This window comes from Phacochoerus africanus, chromosome 1 (genome assembly GCF_016906955.1).
Source record: "Phacochoerus africanus isolate WHEZ1 chromosome 1, ROS_Pafr_v1, whole genome shotgun sequence".
Lineage (NCBI taxonomy): Eukaryota > Metazoa > Chordata > Mammalia > Artiodactyla > Suidae > Phacochoerus > Phacochoerus africanus.
The window spans coordinates 108,999,082-109,023,373 of record NC_062544.1 but is presented as its reverse complement, the minus strand read 5'-3'; the positions used below and the strand labels follow the sequence as shown (position 1 = coordinate 109,023,373).

Sequence of the window (24,292 nt, the reverse complement as noted above, 5' to 3'; positions counted from 1 at the left end):
CTCTTCTTATCGCCTCAGCCCTGCCGCACCTACACAGAGAGGTGGGTACATATCCACATTCAGCTGCCAGTGAACAACTGCATGATGGGTGTTTTTAATGACAACTCCCCTGTTGCTGGGAAAACATCCAGAAAAGGAAAATTCAATGTTATTCTAGAGCAGAAGGAATCAGTGCAGACAGGGGAACAAACTGAGGCTGCAGCTTGAAGGACCAGAATCACATCTTTTGTATTTAAACGCTCCCTTGTGATAGAGTCAGCAGGGCGAATGCTGTCAGTGAAAAAGAGAAATTCTCTGTCAGTGGGTGCTTTTCAGAGAACCAGACGAACGAGAACTGGGACAGTGCGGCTTGCAAAATGGGGCATGTGGGTACCCTCAAAGTGGTTCAATGCAGATGTCACACCTAGTGTGACCCAGGCTTGTGCTAGGCACTGGGAGCATGAAGATAAATCTGTTCTGCCCCTTGTCCTCAAGGAGCTTACAGCCATGAGGCATAAAGAAATAGGAAAGTACAGATCTGTTGATCAAAGGCCTTTTCTTTCCTTTTTTTTTTTTTTTGTGGCTTTTCCAGGGCTGCACCCATGGCATATGGAGGTTCCCAGGCTAGGGGTCCAATCAGAGCTGTGGCCGCCAGCCTACACCACAGCAACAGCAACGCGGGATCCGAGCCGCGTCTGCAACCTACACCACAGCTCACGGCAATGCCAGATCCTTAACCCAGTGAGCGAGGCCAGGGATCGAACCTGCAACTTCATGGTTCCTAGTCAGATTCGTTAACTACTGAGCCACGACGGGAACTCCAAAAGCCTTTTCATTAGTTGTATGAAGTGTCTTGTGAAGTACGAGGCTCTCTACCAAGGAACCATGCACACTCTGGGAGGGCACTTCCATAGTCCCACATTCCCACTATTATACGATTATGGTGCGAGTGGTCACAAGCTCTCTTAAAAAGCTATCTTCTCCATGCATCACTGTTTCACATTCCAGAAGCTCATAAAGCCTTTCAACATCCATTCTCCTTCCAGACATTGGAAAAATTCCTTTTTCCTCGTCAGTCTAGGGCCACCAGAGGATTCAACAGACCACCTCAAGTTACTTGAAAGGAGCCAGAGAAGGTAATTAATGCTTAATCCTATCCTAAGGAGAGGGGGCATTTTCCTGGCCATTTCAGAAACCTAATTTTGGCCATGGCTGTCCTCTTTCTTGCCCTGCAGAGGGTTAACTGGGGCTCCTTTTATGGGCACCATGGCTTGGCCCTGCTGCACATGCAAGAAGCCTGCTCAAATATAATCTTAAAAAAGCTTTAAGCTTCAGTATCTTAAAGCATGACTCGTATTTTGGGATATAATTTATATGAAGTAAAGGCACAAACATGAGGCCAGAAAATATTGCCACTCCTGATAGAGGAAAAAAACCTGGCCATTCCCTTATTCTTCATGTACATAATATCCTATAGCCTGGAAGTCCCAAAACTGAAAAGCCTGGATCTTCAGGTCTAACTGAATCAGGACCAGCCAGGGTGGGGCCAGTAAGCATCTCTCAGGGTCTGAGAGGTGGCCAGGCTGCAATCGCCATGTTAAGCCAGGCATTCCCAGCCCTTGCTGCATGTTAGCATCACCTTGGGGAGCTCTGACTACTCTTGATGTCTAGTCTCTGTCCTCCCCACCCCCAACCATTCAATCAGAATATCTGGGGTGGGACTCAAGCATCAGTATTTTTTTTTTTTTTGAGGATGCCTTCATTTATTTTTATTTTTTTTTACAGAATAAAATACATACATTTACACACAATTACATTCACACAGATTATTATAACATGGATCTTAAGAAACAGATTAAGTGACTCCCACTGGAGAAGTGGAATGGAAAATATGCTGAGACAAATAGGAAATTTATTCTATACTTTATCCCAATTTTATGGCTTTCATCTTTACTAGTTTTATCTATTACATTTCAATTTTTCTTTAAAAATTAGCATTATATTAAATTGTTATATTAAAGCATCAGTATTTTTGTGTGTGTGCCTTTTGTCTTTTTTAGGGTCACACCCATGGCATATGGAGGTTCCCAGTCTAGGGGTCAAATTGGAGCTGTTGCCGCCGGCCTCCACCTCAGCCACAGGAACGCGGGATCTGAGCCTCGTCTGCAACCTACACCACAGCTCACGGCAATACCGTATCCCTAACCCACTGAGCGAGGCCAGGGATCGAACCAGAAACCTCATGGTTCCTAGTCCGATTCGTTTCCACTGAGCCACGATGGGAACTCCAAGCATCAGCATTTTTTTAAAAAAAACTTTCCAGATGTTTCCAAAGGGCAGCTGAGTTGAAGAAAGAATGCGCTAAACCAGAACTCTCAAACTTTAACATGCATACGTATCACTTAGGGATCTTCTTAGACTAGGGTGGGGTCTGAGAGTCTGCATTTACAACAAGTGATGCCCATGCTACTGGTCCAGAGACCAGACTTCTGGTAGCAAGATTCTAAATCAGTGATTCTCAAAATGTGGTTCTGGGATGAGCAGCAGCCATGGCATCACCGGGAGATTTGTTAGAAATACAATTCTTGGGTCCCACCTGGGACTCCTGAAGCAGAATCTTCCAGCAGGGGGCCAGGCAGACTATGTTTTAATAAGCTCACCCCGGTGATTCTGGTGTGTGCCCAGGTTTGACCTCCCTCTCCCATCATAATTTCCCCCTCCCATCACCCTCCCTATCCCATCATAATTTCTGGCTTAGTTCAGTATGGAGCCTAATACCACCTAGCAAGAAACAACTTTGACCTAAAAAACAAGACTCAAACTTCTCTACTGATTTCTAAAAATGAGTTAAACTTTAGTGTGGGGATAAATCAGTAATCTGTGGAGAACAGAGGTCTTTAAAAGGGAAAGCCAGTTTTGATCATCTATCACAAGGAATCCGTTTCCCTGGAAGGGGTCCTTTTCTCAAGCAGAAGATTCCCCAAATAAAGTTTAATTACTTCGATAACCATATAATTCTAGGATTGGGTTCAACTTGGAGTTGATAAGCTTATAGTTCTTGAAAAAGACTATTATTTTGTTTTCATAGGTTAAGAAATGAGGCTGCAAGACCATTAGGTGATAAAGGAATGGCAGGTTGTCACTTGCACCCCAGGGAAAACGTCTCATGAAACTCATGTCAAGGTTATGACCTTAGTAGTAAGTTCTTAGGCCTAGGCCATGGGCACCAACCTCGGCAGAGTTGCTCAGTCTCTCTGTGCCATCTGGCGAGGTCTCGATGACTTCAGAGTAGGACAGGCCCAGGGATTGGGCTAAGACGGTATCCTCTGAGCTGGTGCTGGGGATTCCTGTTCAGAGGGCGAGAAAAGCAAACAGTCTCCTTGGCAAATGCCCAAGTCACAACATAACTGACAGTACTGACATCCCGCTGAAGCTTCTAATGGGAAACTCTATCTTTTTTAGTTACAAAAATTTTATAAAACCACATCACATTCACTGGGAAAATGGAGACCCAGTCTTGGAGAAACTCACCACCCTAACATAAGAGCTTGTCATGTGGAGATTCCTTCCTGTAAGTTCTTTTCCTTTGCTTAGCTTATGTATAAAAAAAAAATAGTTGTAATTCTAAAACATACAGTTTGGGGGTGCTTCGGTTGCTTAAAAAGTAAATGACAGGGAGTTCCCATCGTGGTGCAGTGGTTAACGAATCCGACTAGGAACCATGAGGTTGCGGGTTCGGTCCCTGCCCTTGCTCAGTGGGTTAACGATCCGGCGTTGCCGTGAGCTGTGGTGTAGGTTGCAGATGCGGCTCGGATCCCGTGTTGCTGTGGCTCTGGCGTAGGCCGGTGGCTACAGCTCCGATTCAACCCCTAGCCTGGGGACCTCCATATGCCGCGGGAGCGGCCCAAGAAATAGCAACAACAACAACAACAACAACAACAAAGACAAAAAAAAAAAAAAAGTAAATGACAAGCATCTGGGGAAGTTTTTCTTTGAATCCCCTCAGTGACAGAGGACAGTGGCATCCCCTTGAGACACAGGCTGAGTCCTCTAGCATCTCCTAGTGCCCTAGGAAAATCCATTCAGTCAGGAAGTGGAAAGCTGGCGAGTGAATACACATTTATTCTTCAACCCGCATACACCCTTGAGGAGATGGAGTTGAACGTAAGTAAATCACTCATTTGGAGCACAACGCCGGCTGGTTCAGCTTCAGCTTTTCATAAAAAGAGAGTTTTCTGGTTGTTGGTTCTGTGAGCCAGGGTTTCTCAAGCTGAGACCCACTGATATTCTTCGTGTTGTTGGATGTTGAACAGCATCCCAGGTCTCTACCTGGAGTCCTCCCCGCGCCTCCCTCCCAACCTGTGTGACAGACAAAAATGTTCCTAAAATTGCCAGATGTTGCCCAGTGGCCATATCATGCCTGGTTGAGAACTTCTGCTGTAAGGTCAACTGTCACACTCAGTGATGGACACAACACATCATGTGGCAACTGAGAGATAACACTAAGAGTAATGCACAAAATACTTATGTCAGATTTCCACCAACAACCTCTCTGGAACATGCCCCTGAAAGGGTGATTTAACATTTGGGAGACTCATTTGAAAGCTCCTGGGTAAGATGGAAAGTGCCATGGTATGACAGAAAGTTCTGTGTCGTTCTAGCTGAGATTATTGATGAAAAGCATCTAATGAGGAGAATAAACTTGAGAATGGTCTTGAAGGACATGGAAGGTGAGGACAAATGGTAAGCAGTAAAGACTGCTGAAACGTGTTCATGGTCGAGAAGGGAAAAAAGCCATTTACGACATTCCCAAAGTGTGTGGTTTGGAGTAATTTGAGCGATCTCTGAATGGAGATGCTGTGAACACAGAATTTATGTGACCACATAAAGAATGCCCTGGGCCACTGTGTCGGTCATGTGGGACTCAGCAGAATGTGAACTATTTCTAACAAGCAGGTGAGACGGTAAAGACCCCACTTGATCTCGTTTACTTCTGTTTCTGCTTTTCCTGGAGGGCAAGGGCCTGGAACTTAGGAAATGTTAATTACAGAATTGTGGGAAATCAAGACCACAGGAAAATGATTTCCCATGCACATCCAAGAAAATCACAAACTTTCCTTTCCCTTCAGAATAGTGTGTCAGGACTTTGACTCAAAATGCCAAAAGAAAGAGAAAGCCATATCCCTAAGAGCTTCCTTTATTGTTTATCTTGGCTGGCTGTATGAATGAATTTTACCCATCAAAAAAGGCATCAAAGTAACAGAGAGAATTATTTCCTTTAGGCAACATACTTCTTAGGTTTAAATTGTCAGAAGAGAATGACCGGAATGGCTTAATATATGTTTTCTCTGTTGATGTTTTGCAAACCACTTTGTCAGAAACGGATCTGAGAATTGTGAGGAAAAAACATGATTTTGATGAGCCATGCTATTTCTTCTCTGTGTGGAAATAACTTTCTCTGCAGGTTTTAGCACTGTAGAGACTGGTTGGAATCTCCAGTAGGAAAATTGTAAAGAGAGACACTTGGTTCTACCCCAAATGTCACGTCTTGGACACAGCGTTTTGGACGGGTGTGTGACTAGGTCTCATTCTCTGGTTCAATGCTAGACTTCCTGTTGGTGACAGGAGCTCAGAACTCTTAGGAATGAGTAAGGCTGCCAACCATATCCAATTTACAGCTCTAAGTAAGTCTTCGATGTTACTGTGTTTCCCTTTCCTGCACAGCTCAAGTTCACCTCCCCCACAAAGACTTCACCAAAACCCGGCCCACATGGTTTATGTCTACTCTGAACCCCCATCTCAGCAGTTGCTGTTGGTTCTACAAGTTCTGAAATTGGCTTTTCATCTGAATTGTGTTGTTCCCCACATCATATGTGCAAGTCTCAACTAGCTCTACTGGCAAAATCTGTGGACCAGACCTTTTTTTTTATTATTATTCTTAGAAGCAACCAGCAAGGGTCAATACTTGCCAAGTTTTCAAAATGTGGTTTTTCAATAAGGGCTGATGAAGTGAAGGGGCATTCATTTTTACAAAGAGGCAAAACAGATCATGGAATCTACAGTCAGCTCTTCCAGGCGACTATTTTGATCTTAAACCTGCTAAATACATTATTCCGATTATATTTTAATGGCTACTTACCTATTTTTGCATCCAGAGAGCCCTCAAAGTCAGCTTTGGCCAAGATGATGACAGGGACCTCCTGCTGGGTGAGCATGTTCACAGCCATCACGGGTGTGAGGCAATCTGAAAATGAGAGCAGACAACTGTGGACACCAGGCAGTCGGGACTCTGACACCATCTGAATCCCAGAGGAGACAAGTGAGAGAAATAAGCTTTAGGCCTTCTGTGTTTGGTGCTAATTATCATGGAATTTTTTCTTTGAAGGTATTAACAGATAATTCACACCAGTGGAGAAACACAGGATTAAACAAACACATGAAAGTATTCATTTCTGTTCCTAACCAAAAAGTGAAAATGGCATTTTTACTTTCTAGATGGTGGAGGAAAGACATTCTCACCACGCCCTTTTCCTTTTGAAAAATACCTCAAGTATAGAGCAGAATGAGAAACAACCTACGGTGCAACTAGGAGATAACTGCAATCCTAAACCATAACACTTAAAGATGGAAGTGGAGAGGAGAGCAGAAAATGACTGGGCAGAGAGGAAATTTCCAGACATACAAGGACAAAACGGTTCCTTCCCATGTACCATTTCTAAGGAGATAGTGGAGGATGTGGTCCAGAAAAACTGAGTAAATCAAAAAAGGACAGACATGGGATCCAGGAAACAGGATCCAACAAAGGAAAGGGGGTAAGGACATCTGCAGAGCAGAGAAGAGGAAAGTCATAGAATGATAGATGTTAGCAGAAGCCTGGAGAGAGACCACGTCAGATCTGAGCAGGACAGAGGGACCAGGAAGCATTTTAGGAAAAAAAAGGAAACTGACAGATTATCTGATGGGTGGAATATGGAGAAGATTTGAGAGGAGTTTTAAAGAACTTCTGGGAGAGTGTGGGAAGACTTAGTTAGAAATTCAAAGAATTTCAATGAAAAAAATGAGGACATCGTGAACTTTGGGAAAAACAGTTACATAAAAAGGCAAATGTAATCACAGTATAGTTGGCTCAGATATGACCAATATTTATGTGGCATAATCAAACACTTAATTTGAAATCATGTGGTGTGTCATCTTAAACGAAGCCTGTTACAACTACTGCAGCCATACATATATGAATCTTCACCGAATACATGTAGGATTGGCATGGAGACCCCAATAAAGTCTCAAAGGAAGAAGGAATGAAAGGTGGTAAACAATTAGTGAGTCCATTTGAGCTTTTGCAACATAAGCAATTAACAACAGTTATAATTTATGAACTATTACTATTTACACTGGCCATATTCTAAGACTTAAATAACTATTTAAAGTATGTTCTATATGGAGTTCCATGGAGTTCCCTGGTAGCCTGGTGGTTAAGGATCTGGTAGTGACACTGCTGTGGTGTGGGTTCAATCCCTGGCCTGGGAACTTCATGCTGCAAGTGAGGCATATGTATATATATTCAAACCCCAAGTTAAAATAAGCCTAGGAATTAAGATTTATTTTTCAAAGAAGTAAAGACAGGCTCTGAAGCCAGCTCTGATCTTCTTGCACTTTGGGTGTCAGGAAGCACAGGACAGAGTATGGTGGGGACAGTGATATGCAACCCATTGGATCTCCAGAGAAGAGGTTCAGCCAGCACCCTGGTACCAGGGCTGTGGACACCTGCTACTGGAGCTCCCCAAGTGTTGACACTCTCAAAGTGGAGACCCATATTTATTTATTCCACAAATAAATAAACCCATATTTCTTCCATGTGGTCCCTTCTCAAAGAAGAGGTGTACATTTGCAAATTCTGAAATTATGGTGTGTTCTTAGGAGGACGGATGATGGTGAGGTGTGGTGGAGTAAGAATAAAAGTCATTAGGCAGTGTCTAGAACAAGTGAACAGAGAGACAAAGCAGTGTAGGCATATGACAGACACACGGAGGTCTGTACCAGAGAAAGAGCCCGTGGTATACACTGCCAGTTGACTCCATATCTGTCTCTCCTTCTGACTGACCAACAGAATGTTTAGTTGGACACATGACTGCATAGCTAAGGGCAGACTCCTTTGCACTGCGTGTGATCATGGGGTAAGTGGAGAAGCAAATTCTAGGTCATGCTCTCAAAGCAAAGGAGCTGCCCTTCTTTCCCTTCATCTGCAAGGCAAATGAAATGTAGAACATCTTAGAACACAGGGATAAGGGCAGCACCCTAAAAGGGCAGATTAAGAAGACAGAAGGGGCCTTGACCCTAACCACCTCACAAAGCAGACTTGACATACCCACTTTGCATTTCACATGGGCAAGAAATAAATTTGTCTTTTTAGTCACTGTTTTCCTAGGACTCCTTCGCAGCCGCCAAGCTTATAACCTAAGTAACACGTTCCCAAAACAATTAAAAGTGGATGGGTAAGGAGGCTACTGTTATTGTTGTTAGTACTCTCAGAAATTTCATGTAATATACATATATCACTGGAGTTTCAAAAACACAAATTAAGGAGCTTCCCCCTGTGGCTCAGCGCTAACAAACCCATTAGTATCCATGAGGATGCGGGTTCGATCCCTGACCCTGCTCAGTGGGTTATGGATCCGGCATTGCCACGAGCTGTGGTGTAGGTCACAGATGCGGCTTGGATCTGGTGTTGCTATGCTGTGGTGTGGGCTGGCAGCTGCTCCTCTGATTCAACGCCTAGCCTGGGAACTTCCAGGTGCTGTGGGTGCAGTCCGAAAAAGACAAAAATCAAATCAAATCAAAACAACAACAACAAAAAAACCCCAAAGAAATTATTTTTTTAAAAGAGAGATGGAAATAAAAGTAATCTTGAGGTATTATTACCTGATAAGTTAGGAAAATCTTTTAGATGGGCACCACCTCTGTTTGTGAAGTTGCACTGAAATTCACATATCACTGGATATAGCATGCTAAATGGATATAGACCGTTCAGGAACCAATAAAAGCAACATGTGAAAAGAGCTGGAAAAGGATTCATAATCTTTGACTAAAAAAAAACCTCACTCTTGGGGATGTCTTTTAAGGAGGTAATAAGTAATTCTACAGAGGCAAAGCTATGGGCACATAAATCCTTACAGCAGCTATCTCCATAAAAAGACCTAATGTCCAATGTGATAGGGAAGATTTAGGATATTATGGCACATTGAGTTATAGAATATTACGTATGGATTAAAAAACAAGTGTGGAGCCTGTATAAAAAGGAAGTTAATATTTTCTGATATCATATGGAGTAAAGACCAAAACATAAAGACAGAAGCAATCTGATTTTTAAGATATGTGTGTGGGAACATGAGTGTAAAACCCAAATGACCACATGCAATAGAATGAAGTTGAACCCCTACCTTTGCCATACATCAGAATTATATTTAGTTAAAAATGGATTAAAGACTTAAATGTAAGATCTAAAACTATCAAACTCTTAGGAGAAAATATAGGAGTAAATCTTTGTGATCTTTGAGTAGGCAATGGTTTCTTAGATATGACACTGAAAGCAAAAACAACAAAGAAAAAATAAATTGGACTTCATCAAAATTTAAAACTTCTATGCTTCAAAGGACACCATCAAGAAAGTGAAAAGGGAGTTCCTGTCGTGGCGCAGTGGTTAACGAATCCGACTAGGAACCATGAGGTTGCGGGTTCGGTCCCTGCCCTTGCTCAGTGGGTTAACGATCCGGCATTGCCGTGAGCTGTGGTGTAGGTTGCAGATGCGGCTCGGATCCTGCGTTGCTGTGACTCTGGCGTAGGCCGGTGGCTACAGCTCCGATTCAACCCCTAGCCTGGGAACCTCCATATGCCGCAGGAGCGGCCCAAAGAAATAGCAAAAAAAAAAAAAAAAAAAAGACTCTATTTTGGAGTTCCCGTTGTGGCACAGTGGTTAACGAATCCGACTAGGAACCATGAGGTTGCGGGTTTGATCCCTGCCCTTGCTCAGTGGGTTAACGATCCGGCGTTGCCGTGAGCTGTGGTGTAGGTTGCAGACGCGGCTCGGATCCCGCGTTGCTGTGGCTCTGGCATAGGCCAGTGGCTACGGCTCCAATTAGACCCCTTGCCTGGGAATCTCCATATGCTGTGGGAGCGGCCTAAGAAATAGCAAAAAGACACACACACACAAAAAAATTATAAAAGAAAAAAAAAGTGAAAAGAATTAGAGAATATTTTTGTAGCTGATAAGAAGCTTGTATCTAGTATAAAGCATGATTAAAATTCAGTAATACAAAGACAACTCATTTTAAAAAATGAGCAGATGATCTGAATGGCTAGTTCTCAAAAGAAGACATACAAATGGCCAATAAGAGCATGAAAAGATGCTCAACACTACTGGCCATCAGGTAATTGCAAATCAAAACCACAATGAAGAGTTCCCTTGTGGCTCTGTAGGTTTAGGACCCAGTACTGTCATTGCTTTGACGCACTGTCACTGCTATGGCACAGGTTCAATCCCTGGCCCAGGAACTTCCATATGCTGTGGGTACAGTTAAAAAGACAAAACACAAACCACAGTGAGATAATGCTTCATACCCACCAGTGTAACCATAATCAAAGAGACAGGCAATAACAAGTGTTGGCAAAGACGTGGAGAAATTGGAGCCTTCATTTACTGCTATGAATATAAAATAGAGCAACTCCTTTGAAAAACAGTCTGATAGGTCCTCAGCCAGTTAAAAACAGTTACCATATGCCCTGATAATTCTACTCCTCGATATATACACAAGGAAATAAAAACATACATCCACTCAGAAATCTGTATGGAAGTGCATAGCAGCTAGTGAAAGCGGACACAACCAAATGTCCATCATTGGAGTTCCTGTTGCAGCTCAGTGATTAACGAACCCGACTAGGAACCAAGAGGTTGCAGGTTTGATCCCTGGCCTCACTCAGGGGGTTAAGGATCTGGCATTGCTGTGGCTGTGGCGTAGGCTGGCAGATGCAGCTCCGATTAGACCCCTAGTCTGGGAACCTCCATGTGCCACAGGTGCGGCCCTGAAAAGACCAAAAAAGACCAAAAAAAGAAAAAATTGTCCATCAATTGATGAATGGATAAATAAAATGTGGTATATACAATGGAATATTATTCTAAAATAGAAAGGACTCAAGTACTGATACATGCTACAACATGGAAGAACCTTGAAAACTTTTTCACTTTTTACTAAGTGAAAGAAGCCAGTCATAAAAGGACAAATCTCATAAGAGTCTATTTATATGAAGTGTCCAGAAGAGGCAAATCTACAGAGAAATAAAGTAGATTAGTGGTTCCCTGGGGTTGGAGAAAATAGAAGGAATGAGGGTGACTGCTAGAGGGTAGGGAGTTTCTTTAGGAGATGATGAAAATGTCCTAAATTGACAGTGGTGATGGTTGTAAACTCTGAGGATATACTAAACATCAGTGAATTGTACACTTTAAATGGGTGAATTTTATGGTATCTGCATTATATCTTGATAAAGTCATTACAAGAAAAATACCCCCCAAAAAGTACTGCATTAAAGGGTTGGATTTTTTTTCCATTCTCCCACATAAAAGGTCTATTACGACCATTTTTCAATTATGAAAAAAAAAAAAATCTAATCTCTGAATTTAAATATGAAGAGATTTGTAATGAATGCAGTGGAGCAATTTGCATGCTATACCTGGTCAAAATCTACAAGAACAAAAGTAAAATCTGAAGTTCCTGACCAGGCCTGGTGTTCTCCACCTTTCTTGTCAGTCCTGTGCCAGTGATGTGAAGCAGGAAGCCGAGGAGAAATCCCGGGTAACTGAAGCAGTTTACACAGGGGTTAGGTCACGGCTGAACACTTTAGAAAATACAAAGGATTACTAATTTAATGATTAGTAATTACAAAGGAAACATTCCAGGCAAGAAGCTGCCCTCTGCTCTCAGGGCCCCCACTGCAAAGAAGGCAGGTCTTTTATGCCCTCTGGAAAGCCAGACCAAAGGCTTTCGGTCAGTGGTCAGTGCTCAGCAAAGCAGTGCTCCTTGCAGCTAGGTCCCAGGGATGCTCTGTGGAAATAGGGTCCCCTGGTCCGGTGTGAGGAGAGCTGCATGACGTCCCCTCGCAGACAGTCACAGTGCATGTCAGCACAGCGCAGGTACGAAAAAGTCCAGAAGCAAAGAAACCTATTTATTTTTGCTTTATTAATCAGTTTATCTGAGCACGGAAGCATCCTCCACATAGCATCTATTAACACATGCTGAAAAGAGGCTAAGAGGAACAGTTTGGTGCAAGAACAAATCTTATTACTCACAGGACTCTGCCTTGTCTCCCCCTGCCCACCCTCCCACTTCTCCCCCTCCCCCCAAGCTGAGTCTATGGAGGCAGGGGAAAGACAATAGGGAGCAATTAATTATTCAGTGTTCTGGGGCTTCCAGGGAGATGAGGCTCTTCTCTGAAATGTGTCAATAACAACAGGGAACCTAAGTCACCCATTCGGGAGACCTCATTTACCCTTTAGGCAAAAAATGCATTGTGTAGACCATTGGTGAGTCAGAGCCAAAATGTGGGGTTTCAAAGCCCCAGGGTTTGAATATTTTAATATTAGAAATGTAAGAAAAGACTCCAAGAAAAGACAGAACAGGCTTCTAGAACTCTTGACAATATTTCCCGATTGATGCTTTTTATGGTTTCTGGTTCCTCTCAAGTCAGAGCTTACATAACATGACTTAAGTCAGAGGCAGTCAGCTGAGAAAAGGAGGCAATGTCAATGATTATGGAAATACACTCAATTTCAAGAACTCTAGAGAGAAGGACCTTACTTTCTGCTCTCTTAATCTGTGCCAATTATAGGATGCTGAGCGAGAAACAGTACATTCTGTGAGTAACATCGGCAACCCACTCGGCCAGGCCAGAAATCAGGGAGTCATCCCAGAAGCCTTCCAAGCCATGCTGACACTTGCTGTTGGAGGGGCTTTACCATCTCTTACCCTAACCCATGGGGAAAGCCAGTTCTGCCTCCACTCTGCTACTCAAGCATCTCCCTGTCCACCTGTGTCACCCTCCTCCTCAGAGCCCCTCGGGGCTCCTTCTGTGCCCACCAGGCCCTTCGCGCCACCTTGTCTGAGAGCCCCACTGCCTGCACTGCTGAGAAAACTAACAAAGGTGCAGCGACCTTCTTTTAAGTCACAGGATGGATCTTGGCCATCCTGTGCCAACTCAGGAGCTGATATACAGAAATCAACCTAGCGACTGCAGGAACTCATGTTTGAGCATTTAAACTCCTGCAAGTGATAAATTCAGTCACGAGTGTGTGCTGCCATGACTTTTGGCGGTCACTGCTTTAATATTAATTGCCCTCAAAACTGGACATTCGAGGGAAAACCAAGCTGCCTGCCTGATTCGAGCCAGTGTGCTCTGGTAAATGACACTAACGATATAATGTTCAGGTTTAAAATGTGACCTCCAAGGCCAAAGGAAGCATAAATCCATATTCACACAGCAATTTTAATTCACCTTTTGGGAAAACTGCATTACACTCAAAGCACTGTACTGGCTTTAGGTGACTGATGCCACATGTCAGAATCCAGAGACCTGACATGCAGTTTAATCTAGAGACTTTGAATAAACTGACATCTGCAGAAAGAACATTTCCACTCTGAAAATTAGAGTTGGGAAATTTAGAGGAAAGTGTAACGTTCCATCTGGAATTATTTCAGAGATTAAAATGAGGGGAGAACAAAGTGAATGAGCCATTCAGTAACCAAAATGAAAGGACCAGGCCAAGTTAGAGGTGCCGATAGCCAAGTGATCTTGAAAACGTTGCTTCCTGCATATGCTGAAATAATTTAATTTCTCCCATATGGAAATGTTTTGGATTTATATATTATTTTTCATGTCAGGAGTTCCTTTTTTTTTTTTTTACATTTGTTTCTTATTTTATTTTATTTATTTATTTAGTCTTTTTTCCACTTTCTTGGGCAGCTCTCGCGGCATATGGAGGTTCCCAGGCTAGGGGTCGAATCGGAGCTGTAGCCACTCGTCTACGCCAGAGCCACAGCAACTCGGGATCCGAGCTGTGTCTGCGACCTACACCACAGCTCACGGCAACGCCGGATGGTTAATCCACTGAGCAAGGCCAGGGATCGAACCTGCAACCTCATGGTTCCTAGTCAGATTGGTTAACCACTGTGCCACGACGGGAACTCCAGGAGTTACTTTTTTATAACTTATAACTTATTAGCTCATTAATCCTCTACAGAAATTACCTTTTTTTTCCAGTCTTTTTAGGGCCGCAGCAGGGGCATATGGAGGTTCTCAGGCTAGGGATCGAATTGGAGCTGACACCACAGCCTACACCACAGGCACAGCACTGCAGGATCTGAGCCGCGTCTGCAACCTACACCACAGCTCATGGCAATGCCGGATCCTTAGCCCACTGAGCGAGGCCAGGGACTGAACCTGCGCCTCATGGATGCCAGTCAGATTCGTTTCTGCTGAGCCATGATGGGAACTCTTGAAATTACCTCATTTTGTATCCCCAAATTAATCATAGGGGGACAGAAGTCTAAGGGCTAGATGTTTACCTTTTTCAGTTTTTCAATTTTAGATATTATTCATCTACCATAGCCCTCAAGGAACCTCAAAATGCCTGTGAGAGTAAAAATGATGAGTTTTCCCTTTAAATAGTTGAAAATAATCCAGTTTTTCTTAGGAAGAAGTGGAAAATAAAACTGAAAGAGGGAAATTTATACTGGACTTCATGAGCTCACACTGAAATCTTCACTCAAGAGTCTGTTCTCTATTTCAATATATAACAACAAGAGATACAAGCAAGGAAATGTCTGTGCCAGAGCATCTAGCTCTCCTCCGCTGCGACCCCAGGAGGCAGGACTGGGCATGGCCATCTCTGTATCCCCGAGTGCTCAGTGGGTAGCAGGCTCTCAATGAGTATGAACTGGCCTGAACATGAATGTTGTAAGTAAATAAGTAGAGGTCTTAGGCTACGCTGGGATGACATTAACTTTCCAAGCTGATCAGGAAATCTTTCCTTCTGGCTATTTTAAGAATAGCAATAAAAATGTATTTTTTTATACCACCCTCAAACATCTTTATCATTCAAATAACTTTAGAGAGACCTCCAGTAATTCAGACTGTGTTGGGATTGAAGTTTAGAGTCTATGAAATGAGAAGTGGGCTGAGATTTTTATAGAAATACTTACATTTCTCTGGAGACCTACTTCTAACTGCCTGCCCAGGACCCCGTCCCCTTGCTCTAGTAAGATCTTCTGAATTGGTTTTAGAGAACTACCTCCTCCTCAGCAGTGACAGTCTTAGTGGTCTAAGGGAGGTGCCTGGCCTTCCCTTGGCCAAGGAAAAAAAAAAAAAAAGGCCATGGTCCCCAGGGATACCAATTGGATACCTTTCTCTGCAACAGGAATCTTAAACCAAGTGCCCTGGCACTGGGGCCGCAGTGAAAGTAGATTCACTCAGTCAGTGGCACTCAAAAGACTGACTAATAGTTCCTGCTGCCAAAGCCCCATGGCCGCCGGGTCCAAGTCCTTTTCTAGGCTGCTTCTTCCCCACAGCCTTCCATCATGTTCCCCTTTTTCTCCGGGTTACCCAAAGATGGATTCTCTCGCTTGCAACCCCAGAATTCTGCCTAATGCAGAGGCACTTCCCAATGCCCACTGACCAACACTTGTGATGCCAACTCCAAGTCAGCTTGGCTCACTCCTTAAAGACCTGTATTGAGCACGACTCTGCTTGTCTGCTCAGATCACTGTGTGAATTCTTCAAGATAAGAAAATTAAGTTATTGAAAATATTTCCTCTAATTCTCACTAGCTTCTTTCCTGTCCCTGTAAGCATAGTTTTATATGATGATAAAATTATAAATTAACCAGAAGATTCTATTCTTATCAGAAAAGGGCGTTAAATCTATTTTATCTTTGAAGGGAAAGAGTTGAGCTTTTACTCAGAAACTCAAGAAGGAGATGAACTAGTACTCAAAGTGAAATCAGGGGGTAACTTAACATTTTTCAAAGCTCTTTTTTATCTCCACGTTTTAAAATGAAAACACAAAAAGTCAGGCCAAGGGGAAGAACAGACCACAGAAGACAACATAAGTGAAAGGCCCAGTGAACTCCAGGAAACATGAGGCAGAATGTCCCCATCCTAACCTCAACTTGCCAACTCACCTCTGCCAGGGACCAGAGCCTTCTGAAAGACTTCCTTCAGGGAGCTGCACCCATGTAGGAGTCTGTGGCTGGGTGAGATGGCCACATGGGAGGTGCCATAAATGGCCTCAGGGGTGGCTGTGTAGGCGCTCAGCTCTTCTCCTGTGACTTGCCCATCAACCTGGCAGGCGGGAAACAGAGTCATTACATTTCTCAGCCCTTTCTCTGGGCTGCTGTGCTCCCCAGCCACATCCCTTCCTCAAGCCCAAATAGTGAGTACAGCTTCAGACCACAGCCCCAGCATCCCTAGCAGGGGCAGAAAGGACAGGAGAGGGCTGCAGCTCCTCTTTCAGCAGGGCTCCTCAGGGCCCACTACCAGGAGCACCTGGGGGCCCCAAATCAAAGGTGGTCAAAGCATGCTCAGAAGGACGCCTCCCCGCCAGGCCCGGGCTCCTTGTCCATGAATCAATAATAAATGTCAATGTTAATCTGTCCTGAGAAAGGAGCTATACCTTCCTCTAGGAATTAAGGTATAGTTATGAATAAAAGCATCCACTTTTCTAATTAGAAAAACATTCATTTAAGCTAATTCTGTTTTGAAGAGGAAATAATAGCCTGAGCTGACCTCAGAAGGGTAGGTTAAACACCCTTCAAGGAAGAAGCATGCCATAGGCACCAGCTGAATGCCAACTATGTCACAGGCACAGGGAGCCCAGACGCTCCTTCCTTCAGATTCAATGTGTTTACAGAACACCAATGATTCAGGAAGTGCCCAGGCCTAGAACTAAAGTTCACATGTGGACTGAGTGGCAGTTAGTGAACCTATGGGGCCAGGTAGGGGGCCACAGGGGCACAGCCACATGGCCCTGCACCTGCAGGATTGAGCGTGTTCCCTCCTAAGTTTTCTCATTCTCAGGTGGCTTTGAGAGTAGAACTAGAAACATTTTCATAATGAAATATCTGGCAGTGGAGAGAATATATAGAAAAGACATTCCACATATATGGGCCAAGGTGCTCAGAAACAAGGGCCTTAGACGTGATCACATCTCTTTTTTTTTTGGCTGAACCCATGGCATGCAGAAGTTCCTGGGTGAGGGGTTGAATCCGTGCCACAGCTGTGACAATGCTGAAACCACTAGGCCACCAGGGAACTCCCTCAATGTGATCACACCTTGAAACAAAAATTTTGGGATATAATGGGTTAAATGAAATATGTTCTTAAAATGAACTCCACCTGTTTCTTTGCACTTAAAAATTGTGGCTACTAGAAAGGTAGGTGACTCTTAGTATCTTCGTACTGGGCAGCACTGCGATGGAGTCTCAAATTGCTAGTCTCTTGGAAGAGTTCTAAAAATGCAGAAAGGGATTTGTGAGCACCGATTGCTGGGGACACTCTGGCTTGCCCACCTTTAACGCAAAGTCCAGATGACAGCCCACACAGTCCCCGATCCAGTGTGCCTGCATGCCTTTTATTCCGTACCATTCTGGAAGGTCTGCTAGCGTGTCCTGCATGGCCTGTAGGGAAGAAAGGAGAAAGGAGAGGTAGACACATGGCTTCCTTCAGGGAAAGCAAGGGATCTGGGGCTTGCTAAGCTGGGAGAAGTGGGGACACTGAAGAAGGCCCAGGATTTAGCCCTTTTCTCCTTCACTTGCCAATTGGAGGGGTCCAGCAGAGGTTACACTTGCACTCATCCTGACTCAATTCAGGAAGATGGGTCTCATTGATATCCCTATTTTGAGGCAGCCAAGGTTTCACAGAGGGAAGGAAAAAAGCAAGGAAAGACCATGGTTAACATCTTTTTTTTTTTTAATTTATTTTTCTCTTTTGTCTTTTGAGGGCCGCACCCACGGCATATGGATATTCCTGGGCTGGGGGTCTAATCAGAGTTGTTGCTGCAGAGCCACAGCAACATCAGATCCGAGCTGCGTCTGTGACCTACACCACAGGTCACAGCAATGACGGATCCTTAACCCACTGAGCGAGGGCAGGGATCGAACCCACAACCTCATGGTTCCTCGTTGGATTCATTTCTGCTGAGCCATGACGGGAACTCCAACTTTTTTTTTTTTTTAAAGTATAGTTGATTTATAATGTTGTGCCAACTTCTGCTGTCTAGCAAAGTGACCCAATCTTACAGACACACACACACACACACACACACACACACATTGTTTTTCTCATATTCCATCATGTTCCCTCACAAGAGATTGGATATAGTTCCTTGTGCTCTACAGCAGGACCTCATTGCTTATCCATGCTAAATGTAATAGTCTGCATCTACTACCCCCAAACTCCCAGTCATTTCCACTCCCTCCCCCCTCCCCCTTGGGTAACATCTTTGATGGATGGGGTTAGTGCATTCTTCCCCCACAGTCTGGAACCCTAAAAAAAAAAAAAGAAGTTCAAGTTTATGAATTTTGAATCTCTAAGACAAACTGTTCACGGGTATGTATGGTCTACAAATCAGCTGTATCATATATAAAACATTATAAATTTACCTTAAAAACACAAATTAGCATAAGGGAAATCATCACCTTGGTTTGGGTCACCTTTGCTATTAGAAGCACACATTTATTTTCATCTTTATTTGTCTAATTAAATTCCTATAAAAGGGAGGCTCTTTGATAAATTACTCTCTACGGCCTTAAGCACATCCCATCCTTTATTTGATGATGAGACCTAGTCTTTCAACAAATAAGTTTAAGGGTAATCAAATATTTATAATAAGAGTTTTAAATTCCTAATCATATTATGATTAATACAGGCAACATGAAGATGCTTTATTTGCATAGTGTTTTGTAATTCATAAGGTGCTTTTTACACACATCTCTTCTCACCCTCTGGGCAAGGTAGCTCACTTTCAGATCAATGAAGCTATGCTGAGAAAGGTTATAGCTTTCTCACACACGGCTGTAGGAAAGGATGAGCCAGGACTAAAACCCAGACTTACAAGCCGCATTCTTTCCGCCCACAGTCTCTCTGTCCACTGTGTGATAAACACCACCAAGCATTTTCTATACTTGTCAGCTAACTATCCATCCACTCTCATTTACCGGGGAAGCTTTAAGGTCCAGAAATTTCTTCTGAGGCATTTGTTGTGGATTATGGACACCATCAAGTTGACCAGCAATGTGTTCACTCATTTGTTTACTCTCCAGGGATATATTTAGGCCTCACTCCTCCACACCAGGACCTCATCTAGGCTCTGGGCATACACAAAGCAGAATGTGCCACAGTCCCTAACATGAAGTTTAAATAAAGCACACCTAAGCCTGCTGCTATTAGTTGGGTCACTGATCAAATGCAGTACCAACTGCTATTAGCATAAATAAGATGGGACATGGGTCGTGGAGATGAATCAAAGGAAAAGAAAAACAGTGGGAAGATAGGGAAGAAAAAGAATAGAGTGAAAAATAGGGAGAGATATAAAAGAGCTGGGGCGGGGGGGGAGGGGGGGGCAGAGCACAGAGGAGAAGGAGAGTTATAGGAAGTGGGTGGATAAGGAAAGAAAAGCTCCAAAAAGAAAAGAAAGGAGGGAAAAGAAGCGACTAGAGTGACAAGGGGCTGTCAATTTTGAGGGTCATCAAAGGAAAGAGGGACCAGAACTATGCTAGTATAGAAACAGAACCCAGACCTATGTGTGCGAAAAGGGAAAGGAGAGCACTGAAAGCCTCAGCAAAGAGCTCAAGCTGTTCTTTCAACACGACATCGCACTAAGGCACAGGGAAGGCAGGTCCCTTTCCTTTCTGCTACTGATGAACTTAGGCTAGTCACGTGACACTCAGCATAAGCTTCAACGCAGAGACCCACCCACCCAGCTGGACAAAATGATCCCAGGGTTAGGGTTTCCGAACCATTACTCAAGTAAGATGAAAGTGCATTTTATAAGGAAATGTCATCAACTAGAAACTGTGGGTATTTTAAAGTCTCCCTGGTCATTTGGAAAGGAGATCCACAAAAACCAAGTAGCTGTTAATGAAGATTCAGAAATGTTTTAAGTAACTACTGAAACTTGATAATTCAGCATGACCTACACTTCATGATGTTGATGAAACTGCATTCTATTAGGAATGCCTGGCCCATCTCCTAGGGATGGCTCCTTCTCTGGATTAGAAGCCCCCTGAGAGCTCTGTTCACCACTGTAAACTCAACACCTACAGTTTCTGATATATAATAGGTTATTTTGAACAAGTGAAAAAAATGCATAAATGAGAAACGGGCCTGCCGAGGTAATTCAGGTAGAGACCAACTCCTTTCCCTGCTTAAAATGAAGAGGAAGCCCACCTCTGAGAATCTGGATGAGCCAAGGCTTTGGTTTCAATAAACCTGTCCCAGTGGCCACACTACTGACCGTGGACAGGTGGCCTTGTCCTCACAGGGAACAGCCAATAGGGGCCAGAGCCCCCTGGTGGCCTTTCAGTTTCACTGGTGTCCCTTTCCTTCTCTCCCTCAGGCAGGGATCTCAAGAGGACTCAATCTCATGATCACAAGTCTGCAAGCTTTTTACTCTAAGAGAAAGCTAGAAAAGTTAAAAAAAAAAAAGTTGACACAGATTTACTTATTTATTTATTTGAAACAGATTTTTTAAAGTGACTTTTGGGGTGTCAGGGGTGTCAGAGTGGTGGCTGTCAGGCAAAGTAAGATCTTCACATTGAAGAAGAGTTAAAATACATTCCATATGTAGTTTATGTGCATTTAGTTGGTTATCAATTCCTTGGAAACTAACCACATACATAAAGGCAGACATGAACATACCCAGCTAAGGAGAATGTTTACTTGATTGAAAGACCTGTTCCCAAAGGCTTTCAGATAAACAACAGCTCCTCCATATTCTCCTTTCCTGGCTGACATAAATGGAATATCGATTTGCAGAGCTATGGATGCATATAACAGTTTAAGAAGGCTACAAAATGAATATCAGAAACAAGGAGTTTCTGTTACTGATAGGGCAGACTTAAGCAGTTGAGTGATTTTAGCATAACCCAGAGGTTCAAGGGAGCTAGCCCAGCAGATTTGGTATACTGTCTTTGCTATGCTATCCTAAAGATGCATGAGGGAATGAAAATGAGTCAGCTGGTTAAGACCTGCAATGTAAACTTCATCTAAAATAAGGCTTTCCTCTAGAAATTCTTTCAAAAGAAACCAGTTGCTTTGGACATCAGAAGAGGGCATGCAGGATCTCAATTAGGAAGTTTCCTTGTTCCCATTAACTTCAGTTGCAAAATGGCCCCTGAGCTCCCTGGGAGAAGATGCCATGTTTGGCATAATGAAAGGTGCCAGGAAGTCCAGAGGACACAGGGACATGAACTGCCACATGAATGGACACTCAGCAAGACCCAGGGAACTCTGGGCCAAACAGCTCAGGTCCTTTAACAGATCAAGTGTAAGAAAAGGGCAGGGATAAAGAGGGAAACCTGTCGATTAAGATGCTTAAAAGACATTATCAAATTTAAAAGGGAGGCATGTTTGGGTGATAAAATGTAGAGACATGTGAGGCTGTGACCATTCCAGAGGTCAGGACAGTGGCTACTTTGGGGGCTTGGGAGGCACATGCACTGAGATGGGGCACGTGCAGGGCTTCTGGAGTGCTGGCAAAATTCAAAACCTTGACCTACAAGGGTAGCTGCTTTAAACTAATTCAATAAGCTATACATGTGTTTTATACAGTTATCTGCATTTCCTTTTATAATAAAAATGTAAAAACAAACCAAACCTTACTCCTACATCTGGTATTACACAGATCACAACTCCTACCCCACACAGCTCCCAGAGAGTGAAGCATAGGGAATGCTGGCCTGTGAATGCTGATTCAACTGCAAACCCTCTGGCTTTTCTTTAAATCCCACAAAGGGCCTAGGGCTGTGCCTTGAACTGGGCAAATGCTTACCAAATTCCCATTTAATTCCCTCCACTCAAGCAAGAGACTCAGAGACCAGGACCACAGACCCAGATTCCCAGCATCTAGGGACGGAAGCAATAACCTTTGTGGAGTGCTTCCTACAGACCAGGTGCTTGTACGTGCGTTGCTTCACTTTACCTTCACAACAGCACACGTCAAGAAGTGTTATTTCTACCTCACAGCTGAGAAAACAGGTCTCAGAAGTTTCCTCTAAGTCACCCCACAAGTAGGGGGTGGAACTGTGAAAGAGCACTGGCAGCAAGGGGCAGCAGATGCCCAAGTCCCTACTCACTCCTGTACGCTACTATGCAAGGACTCCTTTCCCGCAGGCGTACTTAAATCCAGCTTTCCCACACCCATATTTCAGATAGTTTCAGCTTACCATTCTCTGTGTTAAAAGAGACACTTATTAGAAATCTGCCTGCTTCTATGATCCTATTTATATTTTTATTTTTTTCCTGGAAGAAGACTGGTTAAAAAGTCATAGGGTTGGGGTTGTCAACTAAAGTCCTGTTTTTACAGCTGAGGACACAGAGGCTCACTCCCAGAGGTTTACCAATTCTACTCAATATCATTTAGCTAATTGGAGGGGGGCCAAAACTCAGGTCTCTTAGTTCCCTACTCAGCTCTCATTTAACGACAGTGCACCTCCCTTTCTCCCCAGGGGCAAAGTGAACTTCTGTGGTTTAGGCTGCCCAGCACTTCTTGAGGGGTGGGGGTTGGGAGGGGACCTGCAAGATGGGTGAGTGGGAGGACCCCAATACCACGCTTGAAAGGGGGTATTCTTCGCACCCCACTCTCATTCCCTATCAAAGCTAAACAGTGTAAGCAGTCATAGGCTGAGTACATTTTTGGAATACTGAGGGGTGACCCAAAGGCACAGGGACAACTAGTTTGTTTAGTTATATATTTATTTATCTGTTTGGCTGTGCCCACGGCATATAGAAATTCCAGGGTCAGGGACTGAACCTGAGCCACAGCAGCAATCCAAGCCACAGCAGCCACAAAGCTGGGTTCTTAACCCACTGAGCCACCAGGGAACTCCCAGGGTCGACTGGTTTAAAAGCCATACCAGAATTGAGAGGCTGGAGATGCTGGTGCCAATGGCAGCAATGGCTTAACCAGACCGTTCTTGGGACAAGATCTCAGCTGTGCCCTTGTTCTCCCTGATTCCAACCTAGGCCTGGACCTCTGGCTTTCCCATCCAGCTGTGAGGAACTTGATTCTGTTTGGATCAATTCCTTTTGGCTTAAGTTAGCCAAGAATAACTAAGTTGTTTCAACCAAGTTTCCTAACTAATAATGGATTTAAACCACTTCAACATCCCGATGCATATCTATATTAGCTGAAACTGCATTGTCTTGATATCATTGGAGCAAAAGTGTAAAATCTTCAATATATTAGTTATATAGTAATATAACAATAAAACATAATGTTAACAAACTATTAATCAATCTTCTGATACAATTATATATTTAGAAAGCTTGTCTGATTTAAGGGGTCAAAGACGCCAACAAGCACATAAGTAGGGCATGAGGAACTCTGTGAGTGACCTACGGTCTTTTCATTCCAAGGAACAATGAGATTCCGTTTAACTTCCAGGCAAACCTACAGGTTGTCTCACAGGATCTGATGTCTTTCCCATCAGATACAATCTACATCACGTGATCTGAAGATTAGCTCCATCTCCTACTCTATCCTCTCCTGCCACAGAAAATTCAGAGTTGACAGGTTCTGTTTCTGACCCATAAGAGCCCCTCCCTTCCCCTGCATTACTGAGCCCCTGGTTTATAAACCCTCTCATTGTGTTTTTCTTCTAGATTGAACTGTCAAGGCGGGAATACTTCTTAAGGAGGTGCTCTGCTTAAAATATTCAGATCTTGGGGAGAACAAAAGGTTCAAACAGAATGAAATGTGAATGTTTTGATATGCTAATTATGGCAGAAAAAAAGGCCACCTGCTTAAAAACCTTTACAAACCTATATTTTTAAAAAATCAAAAGAAATGAAAAAAAAAAAAGAAACCAAATGAAACCAACATCTTGAGAACAACATAGCAAGCCCTTTTTAGTCCATCTTGTAAAATAAAATCATTATTCAAGAATAATTTTTGATGAACTGGGCTCCAGAAAGCACCTGCCTAACAGCCTCCAACAAGCTCCCTTCTCCCCAAGCTGGCCCCATCGAGTCTCCACCAGAACAACAACATACAG

The 24,292-nt window shown here is 43.5% G+C and overlaps 1 protein-coding gene across 1 annotated transcript in view; it reads right to left on the bottom strand.

Moving 5' to 3' along the window:
• Positions 1-24,292, bottom strand: part of LARS2 (leucyl-tRNA synthetase 2, mitochondrial) — a 167,212-nt gene that overhangs the window by 53,640 nt on the left and 89,280 nt on the right. Inside the window, exons 8-11 of the mRNA XM_047771844.1 lie at positions 17,588-17,695; positions 16,202-16,361; positions 6,119-6,223; positions 3,211-3,326 (exon numbers count right to left, since the gene is read on the bottom strand). Coding sequence (XP_047627800.1) covers positions 3,211-3,326; positions 6,119-6,223; positions 16,202-16,361; positions 17,588-17,695 — 489 coding nt within the window. The remainder of the gene's footprint in view (positions 1-3,210; positions 3,327-6,118; positions 6,224-16,201; positions 16,362-17,587; positions 17,696-24,292) is intronic.